The sequence below is a fragment of the Mollisia scopiformis genome (genome assembly GCF_001500285.1).
Source record: "Mollisia scopiformis unplaced genomic scaffold LY89scaffold_21, whole genome shotgun sequence".
Lineage (NCBI taxonomy): Eukaryota > Fungi > Ascomycota > Leotiomycetes > Helotiales > Mollisiaceae > Mollisia > Mollisia scopiformis.
Genome location: NW_017263601.1, coordinates 884,801 through 896,966, shown reverse-complemented (window position 1 = coordinate 896,966; position 12,166 = coordinate 884,801). Strand labels below are relative to the sequence as shown.

Here is a 12,166-nt window from a genome sequence, read left to right as displayed (position 1 = left end):
TGCGTTCTTTTTGCTGTCGAGATGTTCACTGCATGGTTTAGCAAATAAAAGCAGAAGCCCAACCATGACGGAGCGAAATCCAGAGCTGATTCACAAAGAGGCTCTAAGAATCTTGAAGACAGAGATTCTGTTTCCCATATTCATCTCTTCAAGAGATTCCACACTTATGCCCGCTGAAGAGAAGTATCTTGGTATAGCCACGTGACTCACAGGTCGTCTTAGATTTTTCTCGAACCTACCTAGCTACCCAATGCCACTTCTATCGTCATTCGCTCATATATAGCAACCTTGGAGTCTTGACTATTCCTCATCCTCAATCCCAAGTATTCGGACCGAGACTCGGCCTCACTGGCCTCCTCCGCGGGTCTCTTCAAACCCCGCGTTCAGCCGAACAATTGGAACATCTGAATGCGTGCGGCACAGCTTTCCCACAAACCATAAGATAGCCTGAATATACCTTACCTTGACCGTCAGCATCTCATCTCACGCTGTGACACGACAGCAGCGCAGCATGGCCAGCGATCGTGATCCAGGTACCAAGGATCTGGAACCTTCATCCTCAGGGTTAGGGTCAGGGTCTGATCAGCATGCAGCCGCACCGGCGCCGATCGAGCATCAGGTGTTCCAGGATCCGATCGTGTCTGCGTTTCCGAACGAGCTGGAGATAGGTACCGATTCTTCGGATGTGAGTTTGCGGAACAATTTATTGAGAATATATGAGCTCATGGTATGAAAGCAAAGTAGTCGTGATGATGATTCGGCGTTGGGGGTGTCCATTGCGTGAGTGGTGTTGGCGGGTAAGGCGTAGGGAGCGACTGACGGGGTTGCTAGGGACTCTACCATGTCGTTGAGGTCGAGTATCTATGATTACATGGAAGAGAATGGGCGGACTTATCATGCGTTCAATTCTGGGAGTGAGAGGAAATGGGATTTTCACGTGACGAGGAGTGCTGACGCTTGCAGAATATATGTTGCCGAACGATGAGCGAGAACAGGATAGATTAGGTGGGCTTTTACTTCACGAACAAGTCAAATAAACACTAACTGGTATTCTCTATCAGATCTTCAACACCACTCATTCAGGATAATGCTTGATGGAAAGTTGCACTTAGCGCCTCTTGCCAATCCTCAACGAGTCCTTGACATAGCTACAGGGACTGGTATTTGGGCGATTGAGTTTGGTAGGTTTGTTCACAAATTTGAAAGACTATAAGCTCATAATATCCAGCTCAAGAATATCCAGAAGCCGTGGTCATCGGAACGGACCTTTCACCCATCCAACCTGGCTAGTAAGTCACAACCACCACCTCTTCTCTACTTTGGCTAACAGCTTGTACAGCGTCCCACCAAACTGCCAATTCCAAGTCGATGATGCAGAAGAAGAATGGACGTTTCGAGAACCCTTCGATTATATCCATGCAAGAGCAATTGTTACGTGCTTCAAGAACAACAAAACTATGGCGCAGAAAATCTTTGACGGTCTAGCGCCAGGAGGATACTTTGAGTTGCAGGATCCGAGTTTTCCGATGAAGTGTGATGATGGGACGCTTGAGGGCACGGCTTTAGAGGAGTAGGTCTTTCTTTACTTGAGATGTCTCGCCTAAGAGTTGCTTCGAGGAGAGAAGTCTCTCCTCCGAGAACCATCTGCATGCTCACTTATCAACACACTCACAACTTCCCTTAGCACTAGCACTCACACTAACACACTACAGATGGAACACCCTCCTAATCGAAAGCATGACCCGCATCGGCCGCAACCTCCTCGACACGCACAACTGGGCGCAGCACCTCCACGACGCGGGCTTCATCGACATCGTGGAGCACAAACTGCTCGTCCCCGTGAACCCCTGGGCGCGCGGCAAGAAAAACAAACTGCTTGGAGCGATCTCGCTGCAGAATATGACGGAGGGAGTCGCGAGCATGAGTACGGCTGCTTTTACGAGGATCTTGGGATGGTCCCAGGAGCGGTTGGAGGTCTTTCTCGTGAGGGTTAGGGATGATTTGAGGAGTAAGGGGGTCCATGCTTATGGGGTGGTTTATTTTATTACGGCGAGGAAACCATTGGAGTGAGGATGAGGGAGGGGAGAGGGGAGCGATGGGCTCTTTCGATAGAGTTCTGATGCGGGAATGTGGTATAGATCCTCTTGACTTTGTACTTGGGCATTTACTGTAAATCTTGTCCCTTATTCACTGAACAGACACAAAAGGTCTTTTATGTAAGGAGCGGCTAGAACTGCAACAGTTGTGTCAGTGGGAATTGTCTACCAGCAGTGCCGCCAACAGAGCATCGAGTCTGAATGCAAAGCTCAAATATGAAGTAGCTTCATGAAAAAAGACCAGGGAAATCTGGTTACAGGGTCCGTGAGAATGATGAAAGTTCTTATAAAAATTTTTATTTGTATCAATATGAATCTTACAAATCTGTCTGCGTTTGACGCGATTTAATGACAACGCACGTGAGCACGTGAGAGTATTCGGAGCGGTGACCATATCGGGAAGGTTCTCCTGTGGCAGAATTGAGTCGCGTCTCGCGACCAGATGCCGCAATCTTTCACCGTTCACTTTTCTGCATTCACCTTTCTACATTGATCAGCGTGCGTATTCAGGCCATGCCACACTCCGGTGACTCTATCAGTACGTAATCGATGCAAGACACGGTTACTAATTTTTCCTGAATTCATCATGCCTTACAGATGCTGATTTGACTTCATAGATCTCGCAAGATGTCTGAACTTGCACAACCGGTCCTCAAGACTGGTCTGGACCTCGAGACAATCGATGTCATACATTCTCGAGGCACCGATACGTCAGCCACGCTCGCAGATGCCGCGAAGGAGGAACCACATATCAAGAAGGAGAACTCTGGAGCGGGAGCGCCGGATGGAAGGCTAGTGGTTTCGGTGACACTTTCTACCAATCTTGATTCTGGGCTGGACCAAGCCCATGCTCCCGTAGTCAAATCGAACATCAGGAACCTGCAGGCCTGCTGGAGACATCCAAAACAGCGCCAGATGTCGGCGCAACGAATCTTCCAAATCCTGCAGATAGCCAAGGGCTAATACCTGGAGCCATACTTCAAGACAATGTTCGGCACGAATCATCTGGCATGATCTCATCCTCCTTGGGCAACAAAGACATGATCAATGCGGTTGGCGATTTACTTGGAGAGAATCGTGATACTATTGAGGAGAACACAACGCCCGAGAACGTAGTGCAAGAAATCGAAGCAGGATTGGCAAGCAAACGCGTCCCGACCGAGAGGGTTATACAGGCCTTCCAAGTCGAAAATCCCATTCAACCAAGAGAGGTTAAGAAGCGACTGTATGAACATTTCGAGGATTATTTCAGGGGAAACTGTCATCGACGCAAATTTGCCTTTCACGAGCGACTCAGACATACCCCGAACCCTGGGCTAGAAATTGTTGGTTCGGGATCAATCGGATTCCCGTTGGACGACGATGATATAACCAAGATCAAAGCCGCCAGTAAATCCCTATCAACCGAGTCTCCAATTAGTAGCCTAAGAACTCTCTGGGAAGTGCCGAAAGACATGTGGCAGACAAAAAAATCCTGCTTGGCTGAAAGCACTCAAGTCGTCCGTTGTCAAAGTTACCCACGGATTAGAAATTGATTCCAAAGCGAAAGTGGAATTCGTCCGAGAGTCATTGTGGCTATTCGAACCTGGAAGCACGCTGAATGATGTTCAAAGGCACGAGGATTGCTGTATACATACCTACTACGGCAGAATGCGCTAATGCTTTCATAGGCCCGTACTGGCGTCTCCAAAATTTGCAACTCTCGACATTACTCTGCCTTCCGAGCGCAATGAGCTCGAATACAAATTAATCCACGACGGCAAGGAAGTTTCCTTTTCCTCGAAGGCCGAGACACAATATGATGCGTCGGCCACTGCTTGGGTGCGTGGAAGAAAATGGAAATGCATCCCGTACTAATTGTAGCCGCAGTTCTCAGGCGTTGAGGCATTCTCCTCGCCCCTTACTTCGGGCAAGCGGCTCGTCCTTCGATATTCTCTCAAAGAAAATACGAAACCGACAATGATTCGCGTGCCCCTTTCCATGACGCAAGTGTCAGAAAACCTTAAGCTGATATTCAAGAGCTGGGCTCTGAAACCCGCGGCGGTACCTTTCCCGGGTTTGGGATTCGTGTTGGACCAGTATCAAGAGTCTCTGTACGAGACTAAGTTTAAAGGAAGAGATCAATTTGTGATTGCCGAGCTTACGAAAGCTTGCGAGGCTGTGGATTTCTGCCTTTATCTAGCAGACTTGGAGAGGAAAACAGTCATCGAGCAAGTGCTTTCTGATGAGAGCGACGCCGACGACAACAGTGAAGGGGGCGACGACAAAGGAACCGCTCCTGGCACACCAAAAGACGACACATCCATTGAAACCACTACTTTTACTGCCTCTAGTTTTCTATCTATTAATGGCGAAGATGATTTTTGGTCATTGAAACTGCCGCTGAAGCCCGATGAGCTATTTAAAGACTTCGATTTTTCCGAGGCTGGGTTCGAAACAAAGTCTGGGTGGTTGGGTAGCACACCAGTCATGGAGAAGTACTCAGACCACACTGCAAGTTGCCATTCCCGCACAGAATCTGCTCACTAAACGGTCCCAGGTGGCAATAGTTATGCCCAGGAAAGCCCGAATGCTATTCTTTTCTAAGAATTGCAGCGCTACTATAGACGAGTATGTCGTGAGAGAAGCTTGTCGACAAGTCCAGCTGAACGAAGTCACTTCTGCCGGTCAAGATGATATTCGATGCTTATGCAACTTGTTCTTGAAAGATATCTCTTGGGATACATATAAACAAGACATCGATATATCGCATTTTTCTGGACCTGCTACGTCTAGTCGCATTCCTCAACGACAAAGCCTTGCTCGAGTGTGCATTGCCCCTCCTTGTCCTCGATGGCGCCTTTCCAATTTTGGGAGGCTTTATTCATGCATGCGGGAACGATTGGCTGGAGTCAATGTAAGTCGGCATCATCTGATTTTCCCACTGCTTGGAATCCAGCACTAACGAACAATTTCGTCGACTAGCTTGGGCGTACAGCTGTCTCAAGTAGAAGACTTCGGTTCTCTTTACCAGGGTATCTTAACGGCGCAGTTGTTGCATCTAGACCATGGCTGGATCAGTGAACAATGGAAGTTAGCTTTGACTTTGCAAAGCTTTTCTCCGATGCGTCACGGTTATCGTATTGTGACTATAGCCGAATTCTGGACTACTGATGAAGAATTGCGCACATGGTGAGCTCCCCGCCAATCTTCATGTATCCTATCGGTTTTCAGAGATTAATAATATATCCTAGTCTCCTCCCATTCATCCAAAGCCACGGCAGTAACAGCAAACTCGTTGTGCAGGTCCTGTCGGATCTAGCCCAGAACTACGACATCCCCTCGTGGCTATACAAGGAGCTGCTGCCATTGGCATTCGACGTTTTAGACCCAGAACAAATGAACAGCGGACAAATCAGCAATGTTATATGTCAGATGCATAAGCTCGGCATGAGGGCCGAGTGTGAATATTTTATTTCCAGGATCACCATGAAGGCGGTACTTGGGTGGGCCATTGACCCAGCCGCAGACTCTAACTCCGATGAGGAAGCAGACGAGGCAGAACAGGACAGCGATGGAAGCATCCGAGGCGAGGAACAAAATGGAGAAAGCTCTGGATCGGATGACTCAGAGGCTGTAGATCTGGAAGATGATGACAATGATGGCACCGATAGCAACGACGACCACGCGGATGAAGACAAGCAAAGCCAACAAGAAGACGACAATGATGTCGCAGAGGAGAGAGTACTCACGAAGAAAGACCGCAAGGACGCCTATACTTCCTTTCTCTCAACACTAACTAAATGTGTGAGCATGGACTCATTGTCCAAGGCACCATTTACAAAGACGATGTACCGAAGGATCCTGAGTCTATTTGTTGCCGATCACCAAAACAACAAACCCCAAGATCATCACTTTAGCTACATTTCAGTCGGATGCAAGCCAAATGTTACAGAGCTCGAAGACGGGACTACAGTCATAAAGCAAAACTGTCCTCAGTGCCGAACGCTTGATTTGTCTTCCTTGAATACTTTCTTGAATCAACATTCACCAACAGAAGTGTCGTTGGATTTGCAACTCGGGCAAAAAGGGGGCAGCATACGCGCCGAGAGAGACCATTTGCGGAAGTGGCTCGTGCGCGATAACCCCACTGGGCCACACATCAAGATATCGACCAGAATGAGCCAGATCAAAAATGGCATGCTGATTACGAAATGCGATCCTGTCTACGACACCAAAGTGCGAGAGTGGCAGATTGCGGGCGCTGAGCTTAAGAAACAGTTTTCCGAGATTGGTGAAGAGCTATTGAGGCATTTGCTCGGCAAACACTTCGACGCTATCATGGCTCTCAAGCCAATTGTCCTGTCAGATCCAGTGACAGTGCCGAAGCGGCCATTGCAGATATCGAATCAAGTTTTCGAGGATGAGGAACCTACGAGGAAAAGACTCAAGACTTCTTTGTAATGAGATAGTGGAACTCCTGCAACAGGATCATCAAGAAGCAGCACGGCTAACAGGACTTCGAGTGTGTCTAGGCGAGAGACACAAAGCTGAGAAGAGAATTGGCCAGGTCACGAAGTAATGAAGAAAGAAATGGCTGAGCACGTATGCACTTTGTACATTGCTGTAACACAACCTAGACAAAATATCATGCTCCCACGAGCTTCTTCCTCACATTAACTATGAACTTTAAATGTATAGCAATTTGCGCTATTTGCGCTATTCGCGCTGCTCGCGCAATCTACGCGATCTGGCGACCCCTTTTCCTTCGCTACCTCAAGCGAGGTCAGCGGTGATCGAATCGGGAAATGCCATTTGGCAGAAACCAACCGCGTTTCTCTCGACGCACTACTGTAAATAGACTCTGCAATGAGTGCAGGTCTTCTAGGAGATATACTGTCAGGTACGTAGCTATCACTCTCATCATAATTTCCCAGGAAGCTTGCAAATATGTGTCGATTGCGGACCGTAGAAGCTGACTGCTTCCTAGGAGATGCATCTGTATCTGAGACAATGATCGAAGCCGACTCAGCCCAAGCAGCAAAGGGTTGCTGAGACCTACAAAAAACAAACTTCCCAATCCCAAATTGCGCCCGCATCCGGTCATCAAAGGCTGCGCATTCAGAAACACAGGCCCGATCGATACCAGAACACACAGACACATACGCACACACACATTCTAGCTGGCAGTACTCATTCACCCAACCTTCTCCCCAGCACTAACGTGAAATCTCGTCGCCGTAAGCGGGACTCTCGCCGAGATATAATCATTGTACACCCTATCCTCGGGTTTCAACTCATTCGGTCTCATGTTATCGAATCTCCTGAACATATTTCCTAGCACGACATACAATTCTGCATATGCCAGACTTTGTTCCTTTAGCAGTTGCCTCGCAGCTTCAACTGAATTTAGAGTAAAGGAGAAAAAGAGACTTACTTAATGCCGATACACATCCTGGTCCCTCTCCCAAACGGCACATAGGCTTTTTCCATATGTTTTACGTTAGCGGGGTCGGCCCATCGGTCCGGATCAAACTTTGTGGCGTTGGGGAAGTATGTTTCGTTGTGGTGAAGTTCCCATGTTCCCATCGAGACGAAAGACTGAGTAATGTTAGCAGTTCCCATTTGAGTGGACATGAATCGCTTACTCCGGCTGGGAGGAAGTGCCCATTGAAAGTTGCGCCTCCTTCTGGAACCACTCTCGAAAGTTTCCCAGGAGAGCCGAAAGAAAGTCGGAATGCTTCTTTGATCACTCCCGTCTACCATTTCTCAGTCAACATGCCTCTTTCTTGTAAGACTAAGCAGACATACCAAGAAAGGCAACTTCTCCAAAGTCAGAAAGTCGGGCTTAGCATTCGGATTAGGAAACGCTTCCCTCAATTCATCACAGAGTCGCTTGTACATGACCGGATCATTAGTGACTTCAATAGTAGCAAAATTCATCGCATTCCCCGTCGTATCAGCAGCCGCTCCCAAGATAGCAAAAGCCTCATCACGAAGATGGACTTCTGGTGGTACAACCCATCCTTGTTCTGGATCTGGAGTCAGAAGATCATGGAAAATCGTTTGTCGAGCGGCAGACTTATTTCCCGCAGCGATATCTACCTCGACGCTGGCAATTGCTTCGCTGCAATGCTATTTAACATTAGCTCAATCTTCCTGAGGTGAAGTTTCAAGGTCAATTCACATTCTGAATTCGAAATACCTGCGCCAGCGGTCCACTCATCTTCGCACCCCATTTCGGCGGCAATGATTCTGCCATCCTCATGAAAAATGGCCACTGTTGAAATACCCACATCGTAGACCCCATTTTCTCGAACAGGGTGAAAAACTCCTCGCCGATATCCTTCCTATCGAGTAAATTATAACACTGATTGAACGCAATATCGGTAATGACATCCACAGATACAGCTCTATACCCATGATGCAAATCCATCTCTTCTCCTTCCTCGAATTTGCGCGCTACGAGATCACACAGTTTCTTAGCGTTGGATTGAATGATAGATTCGAATTCGATGATTTTCTTCTTAGAGAAGAAGGGGTTGAGACGTGCGCGCTTGATGCGGTGAGCTTCATTGGACATGGTGGTGAAGCTGGAGTAGCCGCATGACATGCTTGCATAGTATTGTTCTACTTTGGCGTATTTGGATCCGATGTAGTATATAGAGTCATAGTTCTCGGGGTCGCTGAGGTGGACTTCGTCTGGCGTTATTCGGACGACAGGTCCTGTTTTGTTAGTACTTCTCATACCTTTGGGGGTTGGGCTCTGAATAACCGTATTGCTCATGCAGCTTTCCGATCTGGATGTAAAATCTACTCCCTCCAACGAAGAGACTGTAGTATGTTTGATATAGGTAGGTAATCGCAGCGAGTTTTGGTCCCGGAATTCCAGTCAAGGGATGAAAATATAAATCATAGAATGCTCTGAAGATTCGATAACCGATCGCAAAGAACACAATCCTGCCAATTAGGAACATAGTTGAATACTCCTCAAAAGCTGCCATCTTGACAGCTTAGGTTTTGCACATTCACGTCGCAAAAACAGAATGAGAGAAGAAGAAGAAGAGCGTCAAATTCTGGGGAAAGCGATAATTGATAAGAAACTCGGTACTTTTATCTGCCACTCACACACCACGAGTAGATTCAGCGTAACTTCTTCCTGCTGTTTGCTCCGGGTAGACTTGGCAGTGGGTGCATTATTGGTGTCCGCACAACCCTGTAAACTAGTCCCAATTCAAATTCGAAAGCGACGACTTGCATATGCATGGGCTAAACGATCTCTACCTATCATATGATCGGTGTCGTAAAGGGAATAGTGGTTCATGGTCTTTTGTACTCTGGTAAATATATGTGCATCATTGACGTCTGTGAAGGGTATCGTCTTAGTCGAAGCTCTTTTCTAAGGTTTGTCACGCTGCACTTGGCGAAGCTCAAGATGTTTGTCCTGGACAAAGAACAACCCGACTTAGAAATACGCTCTCTGGCCTACTTTCATGCACGAGTTTCAAAAGATATTTCGGGGTTATAGAGTTGTAATGTTATCACGTGACTACCAACTATCTACCTGGTTAGTCTCGACGCTTCGGCGAGATAAGTTGGCATTTATGAAATTCAAATATTTAAGGGAATCCATGTCATACTCTTCTCTCAGTAGTCTCTCCAAAGCATCGAACATAAATAGTCCGAGCGATCATGTCACGAGTCAATCCTTTTTGCCTCGCTTAGAGTTTGACTTGCAAGAGTCCGTTGCGTTTCGTCACCAACTTTAAAATTCGTTGTGTATAAAGCTGTGCATTATTTCAAAGTTAAGCTCAATCCCAACGTCTTTATGAAAGATATATAAAGATATAGTTAGAAAATGGTGTTTAGTGTTAAAAGATGATTATTGAATTATGGCTATCTGTTAACCTCTGGATGTCTTGTATGCTGAGCATGAGTGTACGATGGGTAGTTTTGTCTATCGCTGGTCAGAAGGACGGTCGAGTTCCGGATTCTATACTGTATTCACCTACCGAATTTGGGGATTGTGACATTCTGTGCTGACATTTTCAACTGCTGAATGAATGCCGTGCTGTCGGGTGTATCCTCCGATGGTGCCCAACGATACACAGAGCCTGTCACCTCAGCATCAGTCCGCTGGGGACTCTCATTCTCTTGGCGACTCTCATGTTCCTCGACCTTAAAGGTCCATAAGTCTTGGCCGGTATCCTCTTCGACGAAGTAAATTCTATCTCCAACGGCGACATCAGATCCGCCTAGGTAAATGTTACCTTCCGTGCTGATGAAGGCGCGACAGGTACTATCAATGGTAAGAAAATGCTGTGGGATACTTCGTGACCGGAGCTGGCGGTATACTACCCAAGCGCTATTGAGAACTTCCGACTCATGAGGATCAAAAGACATTGTACTCGAGGTTTCGGGTATAAGCTCCTGTGGCCGTAGATCCCTGTCTGTGTGTAGTTCTAGATATTTCCCATCTTGGGATTGCTGCACTTGCATCGAAGGTCCGACGAATTGAACCAAGTCAATAATTTGGTCGGGCTTCATCCAAAACTCGCACCTCATATTTGATACGTCCAAACTCGGGGTGGTCTCGAGACCTCTTTGGAAAGGACGTTCCAATGCCCCCTGGAGTACTTGACTCATTTCCAAAACAACATTGCCGTATATTTCGGCTTTCAGGTTGTCGTTTTCGTTTTCCACATACCATTCCATAACATCGATATATAGCTGCTGCAGGCCCGTAGAATAATCGGCTTGTAGAGATCGGCCTCCGAGCGGCTGATGAACAAGACCCAACAAACCGAACACTCGGTCTTAGATGTCCCAGCATTGGAGGTGCCGGCTTACTTTCAGCAAGTTCAACATACTGCTGAAGCATGTGCGGCGATGCATCATGTCCATGAGCATTTCCAGACCTTCCGGGATTGCGTACGATGCTCCAGGACCTGAAGGGTGGTCAGGATTCACGCCAGGAGATCGTCGAAAATGGATCCAGAAGTGATCGAATTGTTCCCAGCTGACTGACTTTGTTCCGCAGTGCAGTGAGAGCTTTCTCGCGAGACAAACCTCCTGCAGTATCCATAATCTGCTCCAATAGGGACGATTATAGAAGGATAAAATCGCGTGATGTCTTTCGACTAGGATATCCGCCTCTGAACGTAGATCGACTTCTGCTTCTGCCTCTGCCTCGGCCACTGAATAGTCTTTCGTACTTCTCTCAATAGCTTTCATTGCGAGGTTGCTCTTATCATATACTTCGCCGAGCCAGACAATGACTTCTGATCCACGGTTGAAAATAGCGTACATGATGGCCACTTGATCAGAGCGCTCGGCGAGGTCATCCTGATTGATACATATAGCATCAGTCCAGAGAATCCGTTTCTTGCCACCGGAAGGATACCTGAGATAGTGAAGAGCGGTCCAAAGACCTCGCCGCACAGGCACTTGATGGCCATTGACATCGATTGAGTCGTAAATCACGTTAGGACCCCAGCAATACGACAGCGCTTCGTAGCCTGGTTGTCCAATTGATTTCCATCGTCGAAGCGTCCGTTGCGTTTTTGATCTGGATAAGGTTTCTTGAACTCTCCAGTACTGTATATCGCGAGCGGATTCGATCTGCAAGGTGGCATGTTTTAAAGCGCATTGTATGGTCCGGTCTTGCGAGTCGCCAGGTAGAAGCGTCAGGAGTCTGATTTGCGACGGGCCAAGCGGAGAGTACAATGACCTATTTATTGGCTTATCCATAATGCATTGGATAGGTGCATATCTTTTTCTCTTCTTCTATTACCTAGGTATCCTCAACCAACTCGTGAATTTGTTGTCCAGAATTAGTGCTGACGACTGCAGATATCGAGCTGCACCAGGTGCATCGCACTAAGTGCGTACATTATCCCTGCACGTGCATATCAAAGAGCCCAGCGAGCCCAGTTGACCTTTATTGCTCGGCCTTAACCATATACTTCAGACGTGGCACCAAACAGTGCTTGAGAGAGGTTCCAGATTATCATAAGGAATGGCATAGATAGGTAAAGTTTTAAGTGGATCATGATGAGAAGCCATTCCCAATTTTCGCAGATCTCGTTTCT

The 12,166-nt window shown here is 47.3% G+C and overlaps 5 protein-coding genes across 5 annotated transcripts; 3 read left to right on the top strand and 2 right to left on the bottom strand.

Moving 5' to 3' along the window:
- Window positions 1-841: 841 nt before the first annotated feature.
- On the top strand, window positions 842-2,070 carry LY89DRAFT_699791 (S-adenosyl-L-methionine-dependent methyltransferase; the record flags this gene model as incomplete). The annotated part of the gene is made up of 6 exons (XM_018217082.1): window positions 842-914; window positions 964-1,005; window positions 1,062-1,181; window positions 1,229-1,289; window positions 1,340-1,570; window positions 1,713-2,070. The coding sequence occupies 6 exons, from the start codon at window positions 842-844 to the stop codon at window positions 2,068-2,070; spliced, it is 885 nt and encodes a 294-aa protein (XP_018066932.1).
- A 929-nt stretch (window positions 2,071-2,999) lies between these two features.
- LY89DRAFT_210230 (uncharacterized protein) lies at window positions 3,000-3,848 on the top strand. The gene is made up of 2 exons (XM_018205865.1): window positions 3,000-3,709; window positions 3,767-3,848. Exon 1 carries the CDS (start codon window positions 3,107-3,109, stop codon window positions 3,629-3,631), a length of 525 nt encoding a protein of 174 aa, XP_018066931.1. The 5' UTR covers window positions 3,000-3,106; the 3' UTR covers window positions 3,632-3,709; window positions 3,767-3,848.
- A 1,117-nt stretch (window positions 3,849-4,965) lies between these two features.
- On the top strand, window positions 4,966-6,539 carry LY89DRAFT_673530 (uncharacterized protein; the record flags this gene model as incomplete). Its single annotated transcript, XM_018213367.1, has 3 exons — window positions 4,966-4,992; window positions 5,074-5,267; window positions 5,330-6,539. The coding sequence occupies 3 exons, from the start codon at window positions 4,966-4,968 to the stop codon at window positions 6,537-6,539; spliced, it is 1,431 nt and encodes a 476-aa protein (XP_018066930.1).
- A 733-nt stretch (window positions 6,540-7,272) lies between these two features.
- LY89DRAFT_593163 (cytochrome P450) lies at window positions 7,273-9,052 on the bottom strand (the record flags this gene model as incomplete). Its single annotated transcript, XM_018209734.1, has 6 exons — window positions 7,273-7,444; window positions 7,513-7,676; window positions 7,724-7,834; window positions 7,887-8,210; window positions 8,263-8,801; window positions 8,851-9,052. 6 exons carry the CDS (start codon window positions 9,050-9,052, stop codon window positions 7,273-7,275), a joined length of 1,512 nt encoding a protein of 503 aa, XP_018066929.1.
- An 802-nt stretch (window positions 9,053-9,854) lies between these two features.
- Window positions 9,855-11,825, bottom strand: LY89DRAFT_785899 (HET-domain-containing protein; the record flags this gene model as incomplete). Its single annotated transcript, XM_018222931.1, has 3 exons — window positions 9,855-10,032; window positions 10,088-10,891; window positions 10,946-11,825. 3 exons carry the CDS (start codon window positions 11,823-11,825, stop codon window positions 9,947-9,949), a joined length of 1,770 nt encoding a protein of 589 aa, XP_018066928.1. The 3' UTR covers window positions 9,855-9,946.
- Between the last annotated feature and the right edge of the window lie 341 nt (window positions 11,826-12,166).

Bases quoted from the DNA above. Each gene is read 5' to 3' on its own strand.
- LY89DRAFT_210230 (XM_018205865.1), top strand. From the start codon at position 3,107: ATGATCTCATCCTCCTTGGGCAACAAAGACATGATCAATGCGGTTGGC.